This window comes from Zootoca vivipara, chromosome 6, assembly GCF_963506605.1.
Source record: "Zootoca vivipara chromosome 6, rZooViv1.1, whole genome shotgun sequence".
Lineage (NCBI taxonomy): Eukaryota > Metazoa > Chordata > Lepidosauria > Squamata > Lacertidae > Zootoca > Zootoca vivipara.
The window spans coordinates 4579988-4603128 of record NC_083281.1 but is presented as its reverse complement, the minus strand read 5'-3'; the positions used below and the strand labels follow the sequence as shown (position 1 = coordinate 4603128).

The 23141-nt window shown below is 48.6% G+C and overlaps 1 protein-coding gene across 2 annotated transcripts in view; it reads left to right on the top strand.

Annotated features, from left to right (window-relative positions):
* Window positions 1–23141, top strand: part of STK11 (serine/threonine kinase 11) — a 67088-nt gene that overhangs the window by 16288 nt on the left and 27659 nt on the right. For both annotated transcript variants that reach the window (XM_035118028.2, XM_060275327.1), the window contains exons 2-7: window positions 4025–4108; window positions 5807–5896; window positions 7790–7922; window positions 10035–10171; window positions 15769–15896; window positions 22575–22632. In XM_035118028.2, the coding sequence (XP_034973919.1) occupies window positions 4025–4108; window positions 5807–5896; window positions 7790–7922; window positions 10035–10171; window positions 15769–15896; window positions 22575–22632 (630 nt within the window). The remainder of the gene's footprint in view (window positions 1–4024; window positions 4109–5806; window positions 5897–7789; window positions 7923–10034; window positions 10172–15768; window positions 15897–22574; window positions 22633–23141) is intronic.

The window sequence follows — 23141 nt, the reverse complement described above, 5'->3', positions numbered from 1 at the left end:
CTCTGGGAAAGCAGGGTGGTATAGTGGTAGGACCTGGGAGAGTTCCAAATCCTTTGAAACCTTTGCCCAACATGTTGCCCCTCTGCGGCCTGGAAGTATCGGATTGCCATCTGTCATGGATGCTTTCGTTGAGATCCCTGAGTCTCAGGGGGTTGGGCTAGATGGCCCTCAGGGTTCCTTCCAACTCTGCAATTTTATGATTCTGCTCTATGAGTCTAAGTACCCTGAAACCTCTAGGCTCTGTATGGGGGAACTTGTATGCCCAAGAGCAAAAACTGTGGCCCTCCAGGCCTTTCTGTCTGGCCCTTGGAACGCTCCCCAGGCCACGCCCCTCACTGGCCTCTGCTTTGCAACCTCCTTGGGGTTTTTTTGTCCAGATGGCACATGCCTTCGAACTCGGATGCCCCTCTTTTGGCTGGATGGAGGATGCAAAAAAGGGGCCACGAGTAGAAAGGTAGCCTACTGTAGATGGATAACATTTACATGTGTTACTGTGTCCAATTTTTGCCTCTGGCCCTGCGGGAATGCGGCCCCTGGAGATGGCTCAGCAGAGAATTGTGGCCCCCAGGGCCAAGAAAATTTCCTCAGCTGTGCCTTAGATTGTAGAGGGGCTTGCAAACATAAGCTTCTCTCCCCCCCACCCCACATCCCCGGTACGTGATACTGGTCTTTTCTCTCTTCCTCACTCCCAGAAATGATTTGGGCACATTTTGGTGAACTGAGAGGTGAGTTTTCACTCACTTGTGGGAATTTGACTGCTGCATGCGAAGGAACATGGGAAGCTGCCTTCAACCAAGTCGGATCATTGGGGGTCCATATTGTCTACACCAGGATTCCTCAAACTTGGCCCTCCAGATGTTTTGAGACTACAGTTCCCATCATCCCTGACCACTGGTCCTGCCAGCTAGGGATTGTGGGAGTTGCAGGCCAAAAACATCTGGAGGGCTGAGTTTGAGGAAGCCTGGTCTACGCCGATGTTCTCCAACCTTGGATCCCCAGATGCGGGTAGACTACCATGCCCATCATCCACTGCCAGCTTAGCCCAATGGTCAGGGATGATGGGAGCTGCAGTCCATCCACATCGGGGGGGGACCCAAGGTTGAAGAATACTGGTCCAGCAACGGCTCTTCATGGTTTCAGGCAGGAGCACATTCCTACCTGGAAGTTGAACTCTTGGGACTTTCTAGATGCTTTGCCACTGAGCTACAGCCCTTCCCGAAAGGGATGCAGGCCAGACTCTGTGTGTGTGTTTTCTCCTGGTGTGTTTGTGTGTGTGGCTTGGCTTGCTTGCAATAGTTACCTTGTCCCGGGCACCCTTGATGCGCTTTTCTCCTGCAGCAGGCCTTAGGTTGCCTACCCCTGGGCTAGCAGCTCAACCCAAGGTGTCTGTCCAAGCTGCAGCCACACAGAGATAGCAGCAGTGACCGGCTACAGCTTCCTTTATAGGGTGTCCTGCACTTTGCACTGTCAGAATACTGCAGCTGTCCACAACATCTACCTTGGGAGTGAGCCAGGAAGCGCACAGGGCCTTGCTCCGAAGGGTGGGGGGTGGGCAGACATGGCCCAAAACTGCAGGAAGGAACAGTCTGTCCCCTTGTACAAGTGCGGCATCCTCTGCTTTGCAGACGGGGCCTCCTCACGAGCCGCCTTTCTCTCTCTCCCTTTCTGCTGCCAATCAGCTGTTCCCTTTCCCCAAAGCTTGACACAGAGCTGAGTCGCTCTTCCTGTTTTCGAGCTTTTGGGTGTGAGAATGAAGCAACAGAGGTTGCCAAGAACGGGCAGCCTGAACCGCAGAGGAAGGCCAGGCGCAGGGTGGGAGGGAGGGAGGGGGCGGTTTCTCTAGAAATCAAAGCGCCCCTTTGCGTCCCTAGTTTAGCCTTGCAGCTGCTTTGCAAAACACTTTGCGCAAGCCCTCGCAACAAGACAGTGCCAGCCAGGATTCTCCCAACATGCCGTTCCTGCAAAGAAGGGGAAGCTCGAGGCCGCGGAGAAGGACTTGCAAGCAATAAAGCTTGTGGCATAGGGACCTGCTTCATACCGAGTCAAGTCAACGGTCCCATCCGTATAGCTCAGTATTGTCTAGCTCAGTATTGTCTGGCCGTCAGGCAGGGGATTATCTTTCCCAGCTCAATCTTACATTACTGAGTTTCAAACACTGAAGACTGCCAGCAGCTCATCCAGTGAACCTCCTGCCCAAGTGAGCTTTTAAACCTGTTGTCCTGTTCCTTGCCTTATACCAGGGGTCCTCAAACTTTTTCAGCAGGGGGCCGGTTCACTGTCCCTCAGACCTTGTGGGGGGCTGGTCTATATTTTTTGGGGGTGTGTGAATGAGGGATGTTGAGCGGCACGCGAAAGGGCTCTGGAGAGGGGCTGCTTTAAATGGCGGCTGCTCGAGAGGGGCGCTCAGCCAACCGCGGCTCTTGTGTCTTGTGAGTGGCAGGGGCTGGGGGCAGCGGCAGAGGGAAAATGAGCGGCACGTGAAAGGGCTCCGGAGAGGGGCTGGCACCGACAAAGCCCAGCCCCCTTCCTCCTTTAGGCAGGGCAGGGAGAAGCCAGGAGGAGGGAGGGAGGAGGCGCCGCCGGCGCCATCATCATCATGTGAGAGAGAGGGAAAGAACGCATGTGCTGGCGACCCACACAACGATTCCCAGACTGTCCATGGGCCGGATTTAGAAGACAATTGGGTATGATCTGGCCTGTGGGCCTTAGTTTGCCGACCCGTGCTTTATACTCTTTCCCCCCCACTCTGCTGCTGAAGTGTCCGTATTCCAAGGTGCCTCTGGTTGTATCCTCTGGAAGAAGTCAAATACGCCACCAGCTCCCTCTGCCGCCAACTGCTACAGGGCTCTCTTCCCACATCACTTAGCCATAGGGTACCATATCTAGGTTGCCGGTTCATTTCCGGGCCTGATTCAAGGTGCTCACGTTCGTGTTTAAAGCCTTCAAAGACCCGGTCCCCCAATAGCTGACAGGTAGCCTTCCCTACAGATCCACTTGTGAGTTAAGATCAGCAGAGGGTGCCTTCTTGGTAGTTCCCCTGCCTTGAGCAGCTCGGGGTGGTGGTGGTGGTGGCCTGAGGGGAGAGGGCTGACCAGAACGGCTTTAAAAGAGGAGAGAGCTATTGGTGGCTACTAGCTGGGATGGCTGTTCTCTGGTCTCCACAGTTGGAGGCAACAATCCTCCCGAATTTTGGTTGCTGGAAATCTCAGGAAGAGAGAGTGTTGCTCTTACGTTGGCTAACCACTGTGAGAACAGGATGCAGGATTAGATCGTGGGATTAAATTTTACCGAAAGTTAACACAAATAAAAGCTGAAGAACTCTGGGCAATCCTACTCCCAAAAAAGCTCAACAACTCTGGGCTCAACAACTCTGGACACTCCTCTGCAAAAAATAAAAGCTCAGCAACTCTGGGCAATCCACCCACCCCACGCACGCTCCTCCTCCCTCCAATGACAATGAGTAGATCACTGCCAGTTTTTTTTATATTGGGAGTAGATCACAGTCTCTCAGGAGTTGTACATGCCTGATCTGGCAGGCTCTTCTGCTGTCCTTAGGTTGCATATGTGTGCTTTATCCCCCAAACGCATGGACCCACAAGTGCTGAGTGCTATGTGGAGGAGTAGAGGACTATCAATGGCTACCGTACTACCAGGCAGGATGGCTGTGCTCTGCTTCTGAATTCCAGTTGCCGGAAATCACAGGGGGGGAGAGTGCCCTTGTGCTCGAATCCTGCTTGTAGGTTTCCCGTTGGGATATAGAATAATACACTCATCTGGTTGGCCACTGTGAGAACAGAATGCTGGCTCTTCTGATGTTCTTAGAGGTGGGTGGGTTCAGAGAGCAACCTGCGGCAATGCCTGCAACAAGGAACAGCCTCTGAGCCTCCATTCTCTGCCCATGCAGCAACAGGAACAGAATTCATTCTTAGAGTGAAGGGAGCGTCCTCCCTTGACTCCCTCTGCAAAGAGGAGGTTGCTTTGGTCACCTGCATGTATAGATTTTCCTCTTTCTCTTTCCTTCCAGGGAAATCCAGCTCCTACGGCGGCTGCGGCACAAGAACGTCATCCAGCTGGTTGACGTCTTGTACAACGAAGAGAAGCAGAAGATATATCCTTTCTCCGGGGCGTGTACGGCTTCAGGCTTTGTCTGTTTCCCCTCTCTCGCGAGCCTCGTGGATTAATCTAAGCCTCTTCGCTCCTTGGTACCCAAGGAGTGAATTCGCCCGTTTCATGGTGTGCAGAAGATCTCGGGTTCAGTCTTTGTCATCTTCAGTTAAAAGAATCAGGTGGCAGTTGACGGGAGACACATTTCGCTACCTAAAACTCCTGCCCATCAGAGCAAGGTAGACCAATAGCCCTGGCCTTACCCCCCTGCTGATCCCTCTGTTAAATCCTTGGCCTGGCTACACTGTTCGAAATTCACCAGGCGCATTTTGCGGCTGGCATGGGTCCAATTGTGACCACGTAGAGATTTCTGGGTGCCAGGTTGGCAAGTGACATCTCCGTCTGGCTAGCCCCACCAGCTTTCATAAGCAGGAAAGCAAAAGAGCTTATTCCTTGCCTTTATCTCCCACCTTTTTTCTCCAAGGAGTACATGGTTCACGCTCCCTACAACGAACCTGCGAGGTAGGTTAAGAGCAGGCCTGGCCAGACTTGGCCCTCCAGCTGTTTTGGGACTACAATTCCCATCATCCCTGACCACTGGTCCTGTTAGCTAGGGATGATGAGAGTTGTAATCTCCAAAAAACTGGAGGGCCAAGTTTGGCCATCACTGTTTAAGAGGCTGTGATTGACTCCAAGGTCAGCCCATGAGCTTCATGACAGAGTGGGGATTCAAACCCTGATCTCCCAGGTCCTCGTTTGACACTCTAACCACTGTACCCCACTGGCTTCCTAGAGCACGTCTGCTATGGGGCAGATCTATAAATTATGTAGGCAGATAAATAGGGGGGGGAAGCAACATGTCCGTTAGAGAAGGATCTGAAATATTTTCTTTGAAGTTTGAATTTCTATTGTTCGGGATTATTTTTTTTAATGTTTTAATGCGTCATAAACCACTTTGAGATTCCCCCTCCTTTTAAAATACGAAGTGGTATAGAAGTGAAATGAACAATAATAACTGTCAGGGGATTAAAATAAAAAAATTCCTTCAGTAGCACCTTAAAGACCAACTAAGTTTTTATTTTGGTATGAGCTTTCGTGTGCATGCACACTTCTTCAGGGGATTGTTGCGGCTGCTCCCAAGTAAAGACGCTCCAGTCCGTTCTGTCTTTAATGGTTTATTGTGCATACTATTTACAGTGCAGAGATAGCAGAAAACATGACCGCCTAGTCACTCGCAGAATCCAGCAATGGCGCCCTTCTGCTCTGGGGCCAGCATAAAAGCTTGGGCACCCCGAAACGCCTCCCTCTAACCTTGCGTTTGGGCGCGTGCCTCAATTTGGGCACCGGAAGCGGCTGTGCTCCCTCTCCTACTTGTTGGCTGGAGTGGTGCAGGGGCTCTGATAGATGGCTGAGCCGTGCCTCCTCCACTCCGCTCCCATCCTCATTTCCTCCCCCTGACCCGTTATTGCCACTTTCACTGGGCGAAGTGCTGGTCAGGATGATGGGGGGGGGGGAGGCTCCCTGTAGGGAGGCCCCCTGACAATAACAATAATAAATTTCATTCCTGGGAGGTGGGGGAGGGAGAATGGCGACTAGGTGTTTCGTCGACCTAGGTTTCAGGCGCCATTTGACGATCAGCTTATATATCTGATTTTTTTTTCTAACCCTGCCTGGCTGCTGCTTCCTTAACTCATCCTCTCACGTATATGGTGATGGAATACTGCGTGTGTGGGATGCAGGAGATGTTGGACAGCGTCCCTGACAAAAAGTTTCCCGTCTTTCAAGCGCATGGGTAAGTTAAGCAAGGCGGGTGCCATTTCATGTGCCTGCCCTGTCTGAGCAGTCCTGGCTTTGGTGCTAGTGGAAACTGAATAATAATAATAATAATAATAATAATAATAATAATAATAATAATAATAATAATTTTGTAGACCTGAAGGGGCGTCTCCACCCCCATTGTTCAGCCCGCACACTGAGGCCAACTCAGAGGGCCTTCTCAGTGGTGGCGCCTGCCCTTTGGAATGCTTTCCGATCAGATGTCAAGGAAATAAACAACTACCTGACATTTAGAAGACATCTGAAGGCAGCCCTGTTTGGGGAAGCTTTTAATGTTTGATATTTTACTATGTTTTTAATATCCTGTTGGAAGCCACCCAGAGTGGCTGGGGAGGACTGGCCAGATGGGCGGGGTATAAATAATAATTTATTTATTATTATTATTAAGACCAAAGGTGTCAATAGATGTCTACTGGGCCAAGGGTTTGTGTTTTCCCTTGCTCTCTCCTCCTGATATTATTGCAAGATCACCTTGGCATCCTCACTCCTGTTTACATTGACTCCTGAAAACCTTTTGTCTCCCCTTCTCCGGGGCTCCTGTTGCCACAGAATCATTATGCTACTGATGTTTTGGAGCAAGCGCAGATGCCTTTTGTCGCCAAACACGTGCACACACCATACACACAAGGAAGGCGTTGGCATCCTTCTTTTTTTAAATAAACATTTTTATTAGATTTTCCAATTTAAATATCTAATCCATTTTCAAATTATACAAATATCAATTAAACAATTAATCCAAATCTTCTGCCAAACTATACAAATTTAAATTTGACTTCCCATGCATCAGATTCAGAAAGCCTAGTCCTCTTATAGTCACTGCATTTCTAATCAATATAGTCCAGATCTTATCCAATAATATATTAAAATCCTATCTTCTTTCAAGCCACTGAGTTATTCGAGCAAGCAAGTTTGACCAAACCGTATATGTTTCTGTGTGAATTTATGCCTATGATTCCTCTGTAAATTAGCACTGTCTCTTCGCACGCTGGTATCTTGCCAAGTTCGTCCAGAAATCCAAAAATCCTTACAGCCAGCAGCTGCCATCTTCAAGCAGTCCCCCTAAATGAAATCTTTAAGCCTCTGTGATGATTTCTCCAGATCGCTACTCAATATAGCCTTTTCAGGGGAGATTTTGCAAGGTCAGAACTATAAACACACATCTAATGTCTTATTTATGGCTCTCTTCCCCTTTGACTAATATCGTAGCTGGCTTTGTCTCCAATATGGCGGAATCTAAATTATAACTGCGTCATAACTCAGAAGTTTCTTGACAAGTTTCCAGCCGCTAATGAGATTCCTTCTCTTTGATGTCCATGTTTAAAGGAATCTTTAACTACATTCCAACCTCTGCTTAAAAACCTCCAAGGAAGAAAGAGTCCGCCACCTTCCGAGGGAGGCTGTTCCACTGTCAAACAGCTCTTATCCTCAGAAAGTTCTTCCTGATGTTTAGTCAGAATCCTCTTTCTTGTAACTTGAAGCCATTGGTTCGGGTTATACCCTCCGGAGTAGGAGAAAACAAGCCTGTTCCCTCTTCCGTGTGACAGTCCTTGAGATATTTGAAGATGGCAATCAAATTTCCTCTTTTCCAGGATAAACCTAGCTCCTTCAACCGCTTCTCATCAGGCTTGATTTCCAGACCCTTGATCATCTTGGTTGCCCTCCTCTGCACACCTTCCAGCTTGCACATATCTTTCTTAAATTGTGGTGCCCAGAACTGGATGCAGGACTCCAGGTGTTGCCTGACCAAGGCAGAATAGAGCAGTATGATTACTTGAATCTCAATGAATTTGTTTTTGCGTCCTTTTTAAATCCAGGTTTTTCCCTCTCCGCCTCCCCTCTTCACACGCAGGTACTTCTGCCAGCTTATCGACGGCTTAGAATACCTGCACAGCCAAGGGATTGTCCACAAGGATATCAAACCAGGAAACCTCCTGCTCACGACCAATGGGACGCTGAAGATTTCGGATCTGGGCGTGGCAGAGGTACGTTTTTGAGCTCCCATACTTATGCATGTATCCCTCTTGATATGCACCAAGGCAGTTTACAAGCATAGGACATAAACCACTAAAAAGAAAGTAACACAAATAACAAAAGAGAGATTTTTTTGGAAGCAATACAGAAGGAATGTCCGAGGCAATAGAACTTCTCATCTGGCTGGAAGAGCTTCTTGAAACAACAATGTCTTTGTTAACTGAATGAAGATGTCATTGTTTCATGAAGCTTTTCCAGAAGTGTGGATAGTGGTTGACCCACGGAAGAGGGGCAGCCACACTCAAAAGGTCCTGTTCCCTGGTTACTATGGAGCAGGCCTCTGGTATTTTTAGAACCTAAAGAAGAAAATCTACAGAGTACAGTGAGCTTTGGGGTATATAAGAGGTAAGGCCTATCTCTCAAGGGCCCCTATACATGTTTGTGACTGTAGAGGTGACAGCTGCTAAGTTAATAGAATTGTAGAGTTGGAAGGAAGCACAAGGGTCATCCAATCCAACCCAGGAATCTTTTCGCCCAATGTGGGACTCGAACCCACAACCCTGAGACTTAAGAGTCCTGTCCTCTACCAAATGAGCTATCCCAGCTGTCCGACTGAGCTATCCAAGCCTTTGAAAGGGGATTGGATCAAACTCATTTGTTAGCTGCAGGTTATGGCAGTTTCATGCCACCTCCCTGTTCAGTGGCACCACAAATGCCACTCGTTGGGGCACAGCCGTGAGCGAAGCCTGTTTGCTTCACTTCGCATCAGCTTGAAAGCATTTTTTAAACAAAAGCATTTATTAAGAATGACATGGAACAGTCCAAACAACAAATGATGGGAACCTGTCGCTGGGCACAAAGCAAAATACATTCCTATGGCGTGTGTAAGGCAGGGAAAAAACCAGAATCTTAGAGTTGGAAGGGACCCCAAGGGTCATCCATCCAACCCCCTGCAATGTAGGAATCTCAACTAAAGCATCCATGACAGATGGCCACCCAACCTCTGCCTAGAAACCTCCAAGGGAGGAGAGTCCACCACCTCTCGTGGGAGTTTGTTCCACTGCCAAGCAGCTCATAAAACAGGATTTTTTTTTACTGGAAACCACTAACACCACCCTAGTTTCTGCCCAGTTTCTCAATCCCAGGCATAATTTTAAACACTTCTATCATGCCGCAGGGACGCGGGTGGCACTATGGGTTAAACCACAGGGCCTAGGGATTGCCGATCAGAAGGTCTGTGGTTTGAATGCCTGTGACGGGGTGAGCTCCTGTTGCTCGGTCCCTGCTCCTGCCAACCTAGCAGTTCGTAAGCACGTCAAAGTGCAAGTAGATAAATAGGTACCGCTCCGACGGGAAGGTAAACGGCGTTTCCGTGTGCTGGTCTGGTTCGCCAGAAGTGGCTTAGTCATGCTGGCCACATGACCTGGAAGCTGTACACTGGCTCCCTTGTCCAATAAAGGGAGATGAGCGCCACAACCCCAGAGTCGGTCAGGACTGGACCTAATGGTCAGGGGTCCCTTTATCTTTACCTTTATCATGCTGTAACCTCCTCGCCTTTTCTCTAAACTGAAAAGTTCCAAACCCTGCAGCCTTTCCTAATAAGGGAGCCCTCCCCCCCACCGCCGTTTGGTTGCCCCTTTCTGAAAACTTTCCCAACTCCACGTTATCCTGGAGGTGGCACGGTATTCCAGATGTGGTTTGCATCATAGGTGCAGCCTTCAGAGACGCCTCCTCACGGCTCTCAAGTCGTCCGATGGGAGTCCATCTCTCATTTATTCCACGCTCTATTGTGACGTGTGGCTCACAGCCAATTGATGGGACTGTGCTAGGAGCTGTTGTGCCTTCAGGATCTCCCATTAAATAACACGGGAACAGCTGCTTGCGTCCCCTACCGGTACTAATTTTCAATGCTCAGAAGTGCCCTGCTTCCAAAACCCCAGGACCCACCTTGGGTTTGGTCCATGGGAGACTGGAGGGCGTTCCTCTGTTTCTTCAGAATGTGCGAGCTGATAAGTGGGATTCTTTGTTTTCCATCTGAAGTGCTTTCGACCTGGGATTCACCCGTCGCCTCCCCTTCCTCTCCCTCTCCCCCCACGCCTCTCTTGCTTATTTCCCTCCCGCAGGCGTTGCACCCATTTGCAGAGGACGACATGTGCCGAACGAGCCAGGGGTCGCCGGCTTTTCAGCCCCCGGAAATCGCCAACGGCCTGGACACCTTCTCCGGGTTCAAAGTGGACATCTGGTCGGCAGGCGTCACGCTGTAAGCACAAAACCGTCAAGCAACACTCACAAATTCAGGGCAGCCTTGGCCTCTGCAGGCAGCATTCCTGGGCAGCTGCCGAGCCCCCCACCCCACTGCCTTGGACCCTCTTTCTCAGATGAGCTCCGGGCTTTTAATTCCATACTGTGCCCCAGCACTCATTGGGAATGCACGGCCACAGCTTCCCCCTCCTTCTCCAGCTTTCTAAGCCAGCCTTCCCCACCCATGAATTCAGAAAGGGACGAGGGGTACCATCTTATTTATTTGTTGCATTCCTATCCCACCCTTTTCTCCTTCAAGGAGCTCACCTCCTTGTGTTTATGGGTTCTCCCCGTCCTCTGTTAATCTCCACAACGCCCCTTTAAGGTAGGTTAGGCTGAGAGAGACCCTCCCCAAGGCCGCCTGATGAGTTTTGTAGTCAAAAGTGGGGGTAGTCAAAAAGGTTAGATTAGGGATGCAGGTGGCGCTGTGGGCCTAGGGCTTGCCGATCTGAAGGTCGGCGGTTCAAATCCCCGTGACGGGGTGAGCTCCCGTTGCTCGGTCCCTGCTCCTGCCAACCTAGCAGTTCGGAAGCACGTCAAAGTGCAAGTAGATAAATAGGTACCGCTCCAAGCGGAAAGGTAAACGGCGTTTCCGTGTGCTGCTCTGGTTCGCCAGAAGCGGTTTAGACATGCTGGCCACATGACCCGGAAGCTGTACACCGGCTCCCTCGGCCAGTAAAGCGAGATGAGCGCCACAACCCCAGAGTTGTCCGCAACTGGACCTAATGGTCAGGGGTCCCTTTACCTTTTTTAGGTTAGATTACTGCCATGTTTTGTAAATGGCTCAGGACCGCAATACCTCCAGGACCGCCTCTTCCCCATATGAACTGACCTGGACCCTCAAATCATCACCGGAGGCCCTTCTTTGTGTGCTTCCTCTAGAGCAGGCATCCCCAAACTGTGGCCCTCCAGATGTTTTGGCCTACAACTCCCATGATCCCTAGCTAACAGGACCAGTGGTTGGGGAAGATGGGAATTGTAGTCCAAAACATCTGGAGGGCCGAAGTTTGGGGATGCCTGCTCTAGAGGGTGGCAGCGCCTTTTCTGTAGCAGTTCCCCTGGCGCCTTCATTTTCTTTCTTTCTTTCTTGCTTGCTTGCTTCCTTTTTGGATTTTACAAATTAATGTTTCTAGTCACAATCATAGATAAAAAAAATCAAATAAAAAAGATTCTTCCGAATCCTTAGGGATCCCTCCACCCCTCCAAGGGTTATTTGTTTAACCTTTTCTGCTTCATACTATACGTCACTCCGATTTTCCAGTTATCCATTATATCCAAAGTCTTTGTTCCCTTTCAAGAGTTGTTTTAAACCTGCTAAAGAGTTTTAAATGTTTACAGGGGTCTTTCAAATATAATGTAAATTTCTCCCAATCTTCATTTAAGTTTTGGTCTTCCTGATTTCTTATTTTTCCAGGTCATCCTTGCCATCTCGCACAGTCCAGCAATTTACTCTTGCCATTCCTTTAGGTGCCAGGCGAAAATGTTCCTCTTTAACCAGGCCTTCGGCTGATTGACATTCAATGCCCTTTTAAATGTGTCACGGGAGGGGAGCAGATTATTGGTTTGCTGTTATTCTTATTATGTATTTTGTCCTTTTTAATATTGTAATTTTATGGTGTGAACTGCCCTGAGATCTACGGATGAGAGGGCAAGTATACACAGTTGTATAATTATTGTTGTTGTTGTTATTATTATTATTATTATTATTATTATTATTATTATTATTTGAGCCCTGGTCTCTGCCAGGTCCTAGTGCAACACTAACCACTATGCAACACTGCCACTCACCACAGCTTGCCCCCTCCACAGACCTCAGGGTCCTGTTTGGAGACCCTGCTCTGACCATAACCACCAGGGCGGTTCTTGAATAGCTCATGTAGGCTGGGCCATTTTAAAATCTCTCTCTGTGATAAACATTGGGCTTGTGGGTGATGAGATAGCAGCTGGTGAAGCCTTTCCTTGCTTGCAGTCACACAAACCCAACGGGTGCTTGCAGGTAAGCAAATATTAAAGTTGCGCATTGTAGGGAATATATAACATGGCCGGAAAAGTTTCTCATTCTACTCTGGCTAGTCTAGAGAAGAGAAAGGCAGCCGTGCTTCTTCCATCTTGAGGTCCAAAAGCGAGTTAGCATAGGAGAAGGAAATTGTAAAACAGGCTGCAACCTCAGACCTATCAGTGTTTGTAACAGGGAGGTACAGGAGTGGTCTGGGAATTTGTAGGTCCCTAACTATCTTAGCCCCTGTGCAAAACCCCTCTTCTTTTTTTTTTTTTTAAAAGTTTTTATTGAGGATTTTCTTGGTTTACAAAGGTAATGCAGTCTCATATTTTTTTTTCCATTGTTATACATCAATCTTGCTTGTTGAGACATTAGGAGGAAGGGGGTAGAGGTGGGTGGGGTGGGATGCCTATGTTTCTGTTTTCCTAGATATATGTAGGCGTTCAGTGTCAGCGTTGTTTGTGCGGGTTCTCTGTTGTTCGCTTGTACTCCTTTGTTGCCGAGAGAGGATGGGGGTTGGCGTAGGGTGTGGTTGTTCATTTTTGGATGGCTGTGGTGGTCTTTGGTTTCTTGTGTGAGTGGGTTGGGTGGGTGTTTTGGTTAGTTTAACCATATTGATTTGAATGCTGACGGTGGATTTTTGTCATTATCCTGTTGGGCTGTGTAAGTGATGAAGGGGAACCATACTGGGGTGAATGTGTCTTCTTCTGTTTGTCCCCGTGCTAGTTTCAGCTTACTGGTTAGTTTTTCTAGTAGGGCCGTTTCCCATACTACTTGATACCATTGGTCCATGTTTGCTCCTGACAGGTCTTTCCAGTGTCTGGTTATGATGTTTCTGGTTGCTGACAATAGGTGGGTTATGAGTTCTTTGTAATCTGCGTGGGCGTTGTTGTCTTGAAAGATGTTTAATAAGGCCAGTTCTGGGGTGATTTCTAGTACTTGCTTGGTTATCTTACAAATTTCTCTTATGGTTATTGTCCAGAATGATTGGATTTTGGGGCATTCCCACCACATGTGGAGGTATGTTCCTGTGGAGGTGCACCCTCTCCAGCATTTTGGTGGGGTTCCTGGGTGTATTAGTGCTAGTTTTCTTGGGGTTAGGTACCACCTGTAGGTTAGTTTCATGGAGAGTTCTTTTCTTTTTGTTGATATGGATTTGAAGGGGGGTTTAGACCACATTTTGGTCCACTGGGTGGGGTTTATTTCATATCCTATGTCATCCTCCCATTGTTGTTTGATAGCGTTTAGGGGGTTCGTGGGGCTTTTGAGTAGTATTTTGTATATTGCGGATACCAGTCCTTTGCCGTGTCCCTTTGTCGTTAGTAGGAGGTTTTCAAATGTTGTAGGGGGTCTGGTTGCCGCTGATTTTATTGCTGGATTGTTTAGGAGTGTATGGATTTGGTTTTGTGCCAACCAGGGTATTTGGGTGTCTTCTAGTTTGGTTTGTATTTCTTGTGCTGACAGGGGTTTGTTGTTTTTATAGAAGTCGGTTAGGCGATATAGGCCTTTGGTTTGCCAGGTTTTTATTTGGAGGTTTTGTGCTGCATGGTGGAATACTGGGTGGTAGGTCAGGGGAATTAGTGGGGACGGGGTTGGGCACAGTTTGCCTATTTCTGTTTTCCATGCTCTGAACATGGTTTGTGTGTACCTGGTAAGCTTTGTGGGGATTTTCCTTATTTTGTTTGGGAGGAGTGGGTATGCCGTGGTGCTGATATTTTCGATTGTCTCCCTCTCAAGGTGTGTCCATTGTTTTGTCTCATCTTCTAGTATATATGGGATTATATGTCGTATTTGGTTGGCACTGTAATATGCTTGTATGTTGGGGATCCCCCAACCTCCTTCTGAGGTGGGGAGGTGCAGGTATTTGGTGCTTACTCTTGGTTTTTTGTGTGAGAAGATAAAGGAGTGTAGTTTTCGTTGCCATCTTTGAAGCTGGGTTGGGGGTATCCAGATTGGGAGGGTTTGGAATAGGTAGGTTAGTTTCGGGAGGGTGATCATTTTGATCGTGGCTATCTTGTCTGAGAGGGTGAAGTTCATGCTGCTCCATCTCTTTAGGTCTTTGTTTATTTGTTGCCACAGGGGTTTGTAGTTGTGTAGGTATAATTTGTTGAGGTTTTTGGTTATTTGTACCCCTAGATATCTAAATTTGGTATGACAGAGTTTTATCTTGGTGGTGTTGGTGAGTTTTCTTTGAATGTGTGGGGGGGTGTTGAAGCACATGGCTTCTGATTTTGTAAAGTTTACTCGTAGTCCCGACACTGTTGCGAAAGTGTTGAGTTCTCTGATTAGGGAAGTTGCAGTGTTTAAGGGATCTGGTGTTGTGACCATTAGGTCGTCAGCGAATAGCCCTAGTTTGTAGGTTCTGCCTTTTATTTCCATTCCCTTGATGTCTGGGGCTGCTCGAATACGTATTGCTAGGGGTTCCAGAGCCAGGATAAAGAGGAAAGGTGACAGTGGGCATCCTTGCTTTGTGCCTCTTTGGATTACTATGGTATTTGAGTCCATGTTATTGATTCTGCATTTTGCTGAGGCTTGGGAGTATATTTGCTTTAGAGTTTGTAGGAAATTGGGGCCGAATCTCATGCTATTTAGTACTTCTAGTAGGTATTTCCACTCTAAGCAGTCGAACGCTTTGAGGATGTCTAGTGACATGATTGTTAGTGGGAGTTTAGTTGCCTTGCTATGTTCAATCAGGTTCAGTAGTTTCCTGATAGGGTCTGTAATGTTGCGACCGGGGACGAAGCCAGTCTGGTCTGGGGCTATTAGTTTGGATAGGAATGTTTTTAGGCGGTTGGCCAAGATTGATGTGAATATCTTGTAGTCTTGGTTTATTAGTGAGATCGGGCGGTATGATTCTGCTTTGAGGCTGTCCTTCAGGGGTTTTGGGATGGAGATTATTTTGGAGTGTGTCCAGGTTTGGGGGATGGATTTTCCTTTCATGATGTCGTTAAATAGGCGTGTCATGTACGGCATTAGGGGTTCTTTGAATTTCTTATAGAATTCTGTTGTGAAGCCGTCTGGACCTGGGGCTTTGTGTGGTTTCAGGTTTTTGAGGACTGTGTCTATTTCTTCTGGGGTGATAGGGCTGTCCATGAATTCCTGTTCTTCCTCGGTTAAGGTAGGCATGGTCAGTCCTGCTAGGAATTGTCTGATTTGCAAAACCCCTCTTCTGCAGACTGAGATGCACCCCAACACGGAGGAGTCCGGCCGCGTGCATTTGTGCTTTATTTAATTTATTTAAATTGTTCTCTCTTTTTCCCTTCCAAATCCCTCTTTTATCGTTAAGTGACCCAGGGAACTTCTCGCGTTACAGGGTTGACATATAAGTACCGCCAACAAACGAATAAGCGAAATGAAGGGGGCTGGTGGGGTTGGCAAGGAGATGAAGCTGAGAGTTGGGGCTTACCCCTCTCCTCAACACCCCCCCCCCGGCCACTTCAAGCAAGGTTGTGATGTGCGAAGGAGCCAGAGCGGGAAGCTGAGCCTCCTCTTTGCAGATCCAACCCTCCCTCCCCCCCCCCGCCCCGATCACACCTGTGCCTTTTGTCTGTTTGCAGATACAACATTACGACCGGCCTTTATCCCTTCGAGGGCGATAATATTTATAAGTTATTTGAAAACATTGGGAAAGGGGAGTACACCATTCCTGAGGATTGCGGCCCCTTGCTTTCAGATCTGCTTAGAGGTGAGTGTCTATTATTATTGCAGTGGTACCTTGGTTCTCAAACTTAATCTGTTTCCAAAACCAAAGCACACTTTCCCATAGAAAGTAATGCAAAACGGATTGATCCATTCCAGAGCAACCCCTAAAACAGCAATTTAACAAGAATTTTACTATCTAACGAGATCATTGATCCATAAAATGGAAGCAATAATCAATGTACTGTACTATAAAATAAATAAAGCAGTATTGTAGATGATTAAAATTTTAAAAAAATTCTTACCTACACTGATGATAGTCATTGTTTGGATGTGGGGCTTTTATCCCTTTCCGCAGTCACACAATCAATCAGTAGCTGAACTGGGATCCACACAGTCACAAAAACAAATTAACTGAAAAAGCCTCAAAACAAAAAATGCAAAATAAATAGCAAAAACAAAAGCACCAAATATAAGCTCCAAATAACACCCTAGAATACGCAGTCGGAAACGGAAGGCTTGAATTACAGTTGGGGGGGGGGGCAAATTAGCAGCTCCGAAGCGCCCTCTCCGATTGCATGGAGCCCGGACAGCCCCGTGGTTTTCCATGGATCTGAGGGCAATGAAACAATCGCTGAGACAGCTAGAGCACCGGTGGCGGATAACCCATTCTGAAGCTGACCGGACACGGGTTAGAGCTCAATGTCGAGCCTACCAAGTGGCGGTAGCGACAGCGAAGTATACCTGAAGGAGCGTCTCCACCCCCATCGTTCTGCCCAGACACTGAGGTCCAGTACCGAGGGCCTTCTGACGGTTCCCTCATTGCGAGAAGCCAAGTTGCAGGGAACCAGGCAGAGGACCTTCTCTGTGGTGGCGCCTGCCCTGTGGAACGCCCTCCCATCAGATGTCAAAGAGAAAAACAGCTACCAGATTTTTAGAAGACATCTGAAGGCAGCCCTGTTTAGGGAGGCTTTTAATGTTTAATTATTTTATTTCATTTTTCTGTTGTAAGCTGCCCAGAGTGGCTGGGGAAACCCAGCCAGATGGGCGGGGTATAAATAATAAATTATTATTATTATTATTATTATTATTATTATTATTATTATTATTATACATCACAGAAGGAGGCAGTCTAGAGCAGAAATTCTGTCTGCCAGGATACCTGATAATGGTCACTGGTTGCATTGCCTGGGCAGCCTGGCCATTCTTTTGTGATGGTTAATACTTTAATTCCCGAGTCCAGGTCACAAGCTCACCCTTGTTGTTGTTGTTTAGTTGTTTAGTCGTGTCTGACTCTTCGTGACCCCATGGACCATAGCACGCCAGGCACTCCTGTCTTGCACTGCCTCCCGCAGTTTGGTCAAACTCATGTTCGTAGCTTCGAGAACACTGTCCAACCACCTCGTCCTCTGTTGTCCCCTTCTCCTTGAGCCCTCAATCTTTCCCAACATCAGGGTCTTTTCCAGGGAGTCTTCTCTTCTCATGAGGTGGCCAAAGTATTGGAGCCTCAGCTTCACGATCTGTCCTCACCCTACTCATACACAAATATGCCCTTAAGACGGGATTTGTAAGCAAATAGACAATGGGAAGGCTTTCCCCATTTGCCTCCCTTACTGCAGAGGAATATTTGAGGTCATTGGGAGAGTCAAAATGGCTTCAGGATTGCTCTCCCATACTATTTCAGACACATGGTTCATATATTTAGATATGTGTGCAGATATGGAATATATATTCTATATTTGAGACCTTAAAATTCTTATAATCCTAAACAGTTCCAGATGTTCCCCAATAGTTGTCACTTTCAGGTGCTCTTAAGTCTGTAGCTTCCTCGCTGCTAGTTAGCAAAGTCTGAAGGTAAACTGACTGTGTGGTGTACTGCAACCCATTTATTTAATTGCATTTTGCATCCTCCCAAGCAGCTCTGTCTGCCGTGCATGGTTCTCCCCTTCCTCCTTTAATCCACACTACAACCCTGCGAGGTAGGTTAGGGCAGAGAGGCCTTGGCTAGCCCCCCAAAGTTGCCCAGTGAGCTTCACAGCTGAGTGGAGATTTGAACCCTGGACTCTCCTGGGACCTTGTAGTCTGACACTCTAGGCTTTGGACCTCATCTTGCGGTCCACCAATTTCCCCTCTGCCCTTCCCTCGCAACCTAATAGGACAACCATAGAAATGGAAAATCGAGACATCAGTTACAGGAGAAGCAAAACAAATGTCAACCAGCCCAGCTCTTGCAGACCCAAGCAGCCAATGAAACATTTTCTGCCCCACATCCACGGGCAAGGTTAGCAAGGGGACTGTGGGGGGCCTCCTCTGTTTTATTGTGGTTTTTTTTTCAAACGAAAAAGCCAGGATGCTCTATTGCTTTTTGTTTGCGGCAAGATAAAGCGTTCCAAGAGCACTTGAAACACTTGATTCCTTATCTAACAGCCATTATGGTACAGCTCAGTAAATATTTAACGGTGGGGGCCTTTTAAGTGAATTCGTTTCCAACAGGTTTCGAAAGAGACTCTCTCTAGCAAGGGAAATGTATTTCAGTGCTTCTTGGGAAATGAACCTGCTTTTTGCCGGGGGGGGGGGGGGTGTTACATATTTTCCAGTCTGCTTATGTGAGTTGTTGCCCCAAACAGTTCTCCCCCCCCCAAATATAAATATATATAGGGGGAAGGGGTCTCCCACAGAATGCAAAGCAAAATTTTGTTCTCTGTTGCTCCTGAGAGCAGGGCTATGCCCCCAAGCCTGGAAACAGCAGGGGAGCAGATCTTGGCTGAGCTTCCTAATGGCTCGGCGGTGGCGCAAGCTGGCCAGTGAAGGAGATGTCGGGGAGCTACCCTCTTACTGGAGGGATTTCCAGCATGGGCTGACCAGTGGCTGAGGACTCTGCCTTTGCAAGACTCTTGCGGGGTCAGCCTGGATGACCTCCAGGATCCTTTTCCAGCTCTAAAATTTTACAGAAGAGCGGGGGGAAGGCAGCAGGGCTGAGGATCAGCTTCTGGCAGAAGCAAAAGGGCCTCCTGGGCCTCTCTCACAGCTTTGACGAGCACTAGAAGCTTGGCAGCTTTAAATAAAGAGAGAGGAGGAAAGCAGCTCTGTTCATTGGAGAATTCAGAGTGCAAGTGAAAGATAGGCACGCATCCTGATTGGGGAGGAGGAACTAGTAGGGAATCTTCGTGCGTCACTCTGAAAGGTAAAGGGACCCCTGACCGTTAGGTCCAGTCGTGACCACCTCTGGGGTTGCGGCGCTCATCTCGTTTTACTGGGTGAGGGAGCCGGCGTACAGCTTCCAGGTCATGTGGCCAGCATGACTAAGCAGCTTCTGGCAAACCAGAGCAGTGAACGGAAACGCCGTTTACCTTCCCGCCGGAGCGGTACCTATTTTTCTACTTACACTTTGACATGCTTTCGAACTGCTAGGTTGGCATCCTCTTAGCCATCCTCTTATTTATCTGCCAGAGGGACAGCTCCGCCAGCAGAGCTCAAGATTCTTAATCTCAGGGTTGTGGGTTTGATCCCCACACTGGGCAAAAGAGTCTTGCATTTTGCAGGTGGTTGGGCTAGATGACCCTTGTGGTCCCTTCCGACTCTACGATTCTATAAATACACTGTTGGTTCTCCCCACCACCACTGCTTCAGAAGGCTGCAGTTTCTGAGAGGCTCCGGCAGGTGGCGCTGCATGCACGGGTTATTTTTCTGTGTTTCAGAAATCTCCCTGCTTCAAATAAGACTTGCAATCATTTTCTTTGCTCCTGCCTCTCCCCCTCCCCATGTGCCTGACTAACCTCTCTCCCCGTTGCAGCCAATGCCATCTGCATGGCTATTTTGATTTTGATTTTCCTTTTTTTTTTGCGACGGTTATCACTCTGGTATAAGGCTCCCGCATCTCTTCAGAGCGCCGTTACATAAGGCCCATCTCAGAACTGTTCTCCAAACAGCTGGTCCTGTTTCTCCCGCTACAGACTTTGTCTGAAGGGCTGCAACGGCATGTTGAAACACACGCAATGCATTTGCAAGGGCCTGTGTCTCTGCCTCCCCCCCAACGCTCCTGACGGGATGATGCGTGCCAAAATAGATTTAAAAGAGCCCCATAAACCGAGTTGGGTTTCTCTCCATTAAAAGCCAGCCCAGACAAGAACGGCTTTGCTCCCCGAGCGTTGGGTGTGTCTCCGGAGCAAGTTCCCACCAATTTGGGGGGTGGGCCAGCTTGCAAATTCTCTGCGTTGGGTGGTGCCATGAACCACACGATTCCTCCTCAAGAATTGTCTTCTGTTGCTTGGTTTAATAATAATAATCACCATTCCTAAATGGAGCATTGTGGAACAAGCAGTTATGAGATTTTTTTTTTAATGGTTGCAGTAAAAAGGAGCTAAAGAAAATGTTCAGTGTTCCCTCCCCCCCCTTATGCTCAAAACAATCCTGTGAGGTGGGTCAGGGCCGAGAGATAACGACTGGCCCAAGATCGCCCAGCGAGTTTCGCAGCTGCGTGTGGGTTTCAACCTGACAGACTCCGTCCCCCCCCCTTTGGACCCTTTAAATTCCCAGGACACTGTGCGATGTGGCAGTTAAAAAAACTCAGGAGACTTCCTGCCGCAGCTCTGTGCGAGACCCTGCGAACAAGCAGAAAACCCCGCCAGGCAAATTGGTGTCAACTCTTTATGAGCAGAAACAGGGGTGTCAGGCCTAGTGAGCACAGTGATTCGTTTCCGCCAGGTGTCCCCCCCCCCCCGCAGTTTTGGAGACTTCCCATGGAGACCCAAGAACAAGCAGTGAAGTTGATTCTTTATTCGAGGAAACAGAATGCAAACAGGGAAACCTATGGCGAGACTGACACACACACACCCCCCAGTAAAAGCAGTTGATAAAACTGACGATCTGGGCCAGGGATCGGCAGGGTTACCTCGCCTGGGCCGGTTCACTCCAACGGAGATCCATCTGTGGACCAGATCGCACACGCAATTTCTGGGGTCTCTGCATTCACAGACGAGATTTCTGGCACCGCGGAAGCGAGTCCTCGCGCTGCGCTGGTTTGGCGCAGCACGTGGGGACTCGCTGAGCGGGCACCTTGGTTCGGGGGCAGCTTTTGGCCCATGGGCCTTAGGTTGCCGATCCCTGATCTGGGGGTCCCCCTAAGTCTCTTCCCCATCCTTTCCCTGCAGTCTTAAACTCTGTTGGTGGCGCTGCCTGTGCTCTTTGTTCTGCCAAATGCAAAAGTCTCCAGCCTGTCCCACATCTGCAGCGCTTTCTGTCTCTTCTTCCTCTCTCTCACTCAAGCCTGTTGCTTGTTTGACATCTGACCATTCTGCCCCCCCTTCACCCTCTGACCCTGTAGTGTGTGGTCAGTGAATTAGGGCACTAGGGTAGTTACCTAAATCTTCCCTGTAAATTAGGGTGTTAAAGTATTAAAGCCTGGCGCCTCATTCCCAAAGTCCAGGAAGCTTCTCCTCGGCTCAGGGAAGGAGGCACGATGCTCTGACAGGTACAGGAGCCCTCCTGCCACTTTCCCAGAGCATCCTGGTCCTCCATCTCAAAGTCTGGGAAAGTTCTGCTGATGTGCGTGATGTTGCCCCCTCCCAAGCTCGCCCCCACTGGCCCTGACGGTTCCTCTGCAAAGAAATTTCACCACATGCTACTGCTCTGGCCTGTCGTCTGTACCCCCACCACCACTCCCCTGGCTCGGAGCCCCTCTACCATTTCTTCTCGTCCAGCCAGTCCCTGACATCTGGCCACAGTGAGAACAGGATTGGCCTGATCCTGCAGTCATTATCAGTGAGACAGCAGGGTTCCCTGTCGGAGCAGGGAGGATGTCAAAAGAGTGTTTTTTTATTCGCTTCAGGCACCCCAACACACTTTTAGGCAGCCGGCAGGGTCTCAGGAGCTTGCTTTGTACAACGGGAGGGCATCGCCACACGACACCACATTTCGTGCCGGGGTGGCTCCTTGCCGGCTTCTCTCAGTCCCGTCCAGGGCCCTCCCATCGCTTGGGCCTGGAGCCAGAGAGAGGAAGCCACAGAGAGCGTCTCTCTCTCTCTCTCTCTCTCTCTCCCCCCCCCCAAGGCCCTTGGGCAGTGCAAACAACAGCGTTACAAGGTGTGTTGAGTGGAGGCTGAGCAAGATCAAAAAGCGCTCCTCCCTGGCCAAATTGGCCTGTGGGAAGGTGCCGACGCCACATTGGCAAGACCTGGCCGTGTTGTGATTCTCTCCCCACCCTCCAATATGCTCGAAACAAAAATGGCTCTGTTTTGTGCGCCAGTTTATTAGGAGATGGAGGTGCATATGTGTTAGAAAAGCGGCGAAGCAAAGCCCCGCTGTCTCCTAGAAAACCCTTCCGAGTTTTACAGAGCACTTCAGACTGAGCAAGGAGCCAGCGTGGGCCCCTGCAGTTGTTTCCGATTCCTCTGTCCCTAACCATAGGCTGGGGCAGATGGGAGTTGGAATCCAGCAGCACCCCAAAGAGTGTCCAGTTGGCTGCCTCTGGAGGGGCCCTTCCTCTCTCTTGCCACTGCAGAGAGCATGGAAATGCTCCCTGAATTATGTGTTTTGTGTTTTCATACCATAGTTTTATGTTGTGAACCGCCCTGGGATCTACGGGTTTTGGGTGGCAAACAAATTTAATTAATAATAATAATAATGGGGGTGGGGGACAACAAATCTGAACCCCCTTTTTCACCAGCTGCCCTTGTATTTGACCCCTAACTTAAATGTTTCTCTCTGCCTCCCCTTTCTTTTCCAGGAATGCTTGAATACGAACCAGCCAAGAGATTTTCAATACAACAGATAAGACACCACAAGTGAGTGCTTGAGGTTTCTTCTTCTGCTGCTGCTTCCTTCTATCTGATTGTGATGGGATTTTTGTGTGTGTGGTGGTTGGGCATGAAGCACTTTTTTGCTGCTTTGCTCGGAGGCAGCAGGAAGAAAGGATAAAAGAGAGTCAAGAGGGGAGCAGCGCTGGGTGATTTACAACCCTTAAAAAAGAAAAGAAAAAGAAAAGCATCCCATTTGGTTCTTTAAAAAGCCTTCGGGGAAGCTTTCAAAGCTCGCTCGCAGATCGATAAAAAGTATGCAGTTGCTTCGGAGGAAAGGCTGTGTTGCCCTAGTAAAAACCACAGCAGGTATGGAATTCCCCAATAAAACTGTCGGTGGGTGGTATCCTGTGTACTAATAGAGAACTCGATGTTCTGAGTGTGGATCCTCACCCGGGAAAAAATGTCTGCACCTGCACGCAAGTGGAAGAATGGGCAAGCATGGGAGGCTTCCCCCCCCCCCCAAAAAGAAAGGTTTGCAGAAGGGCAATAATATA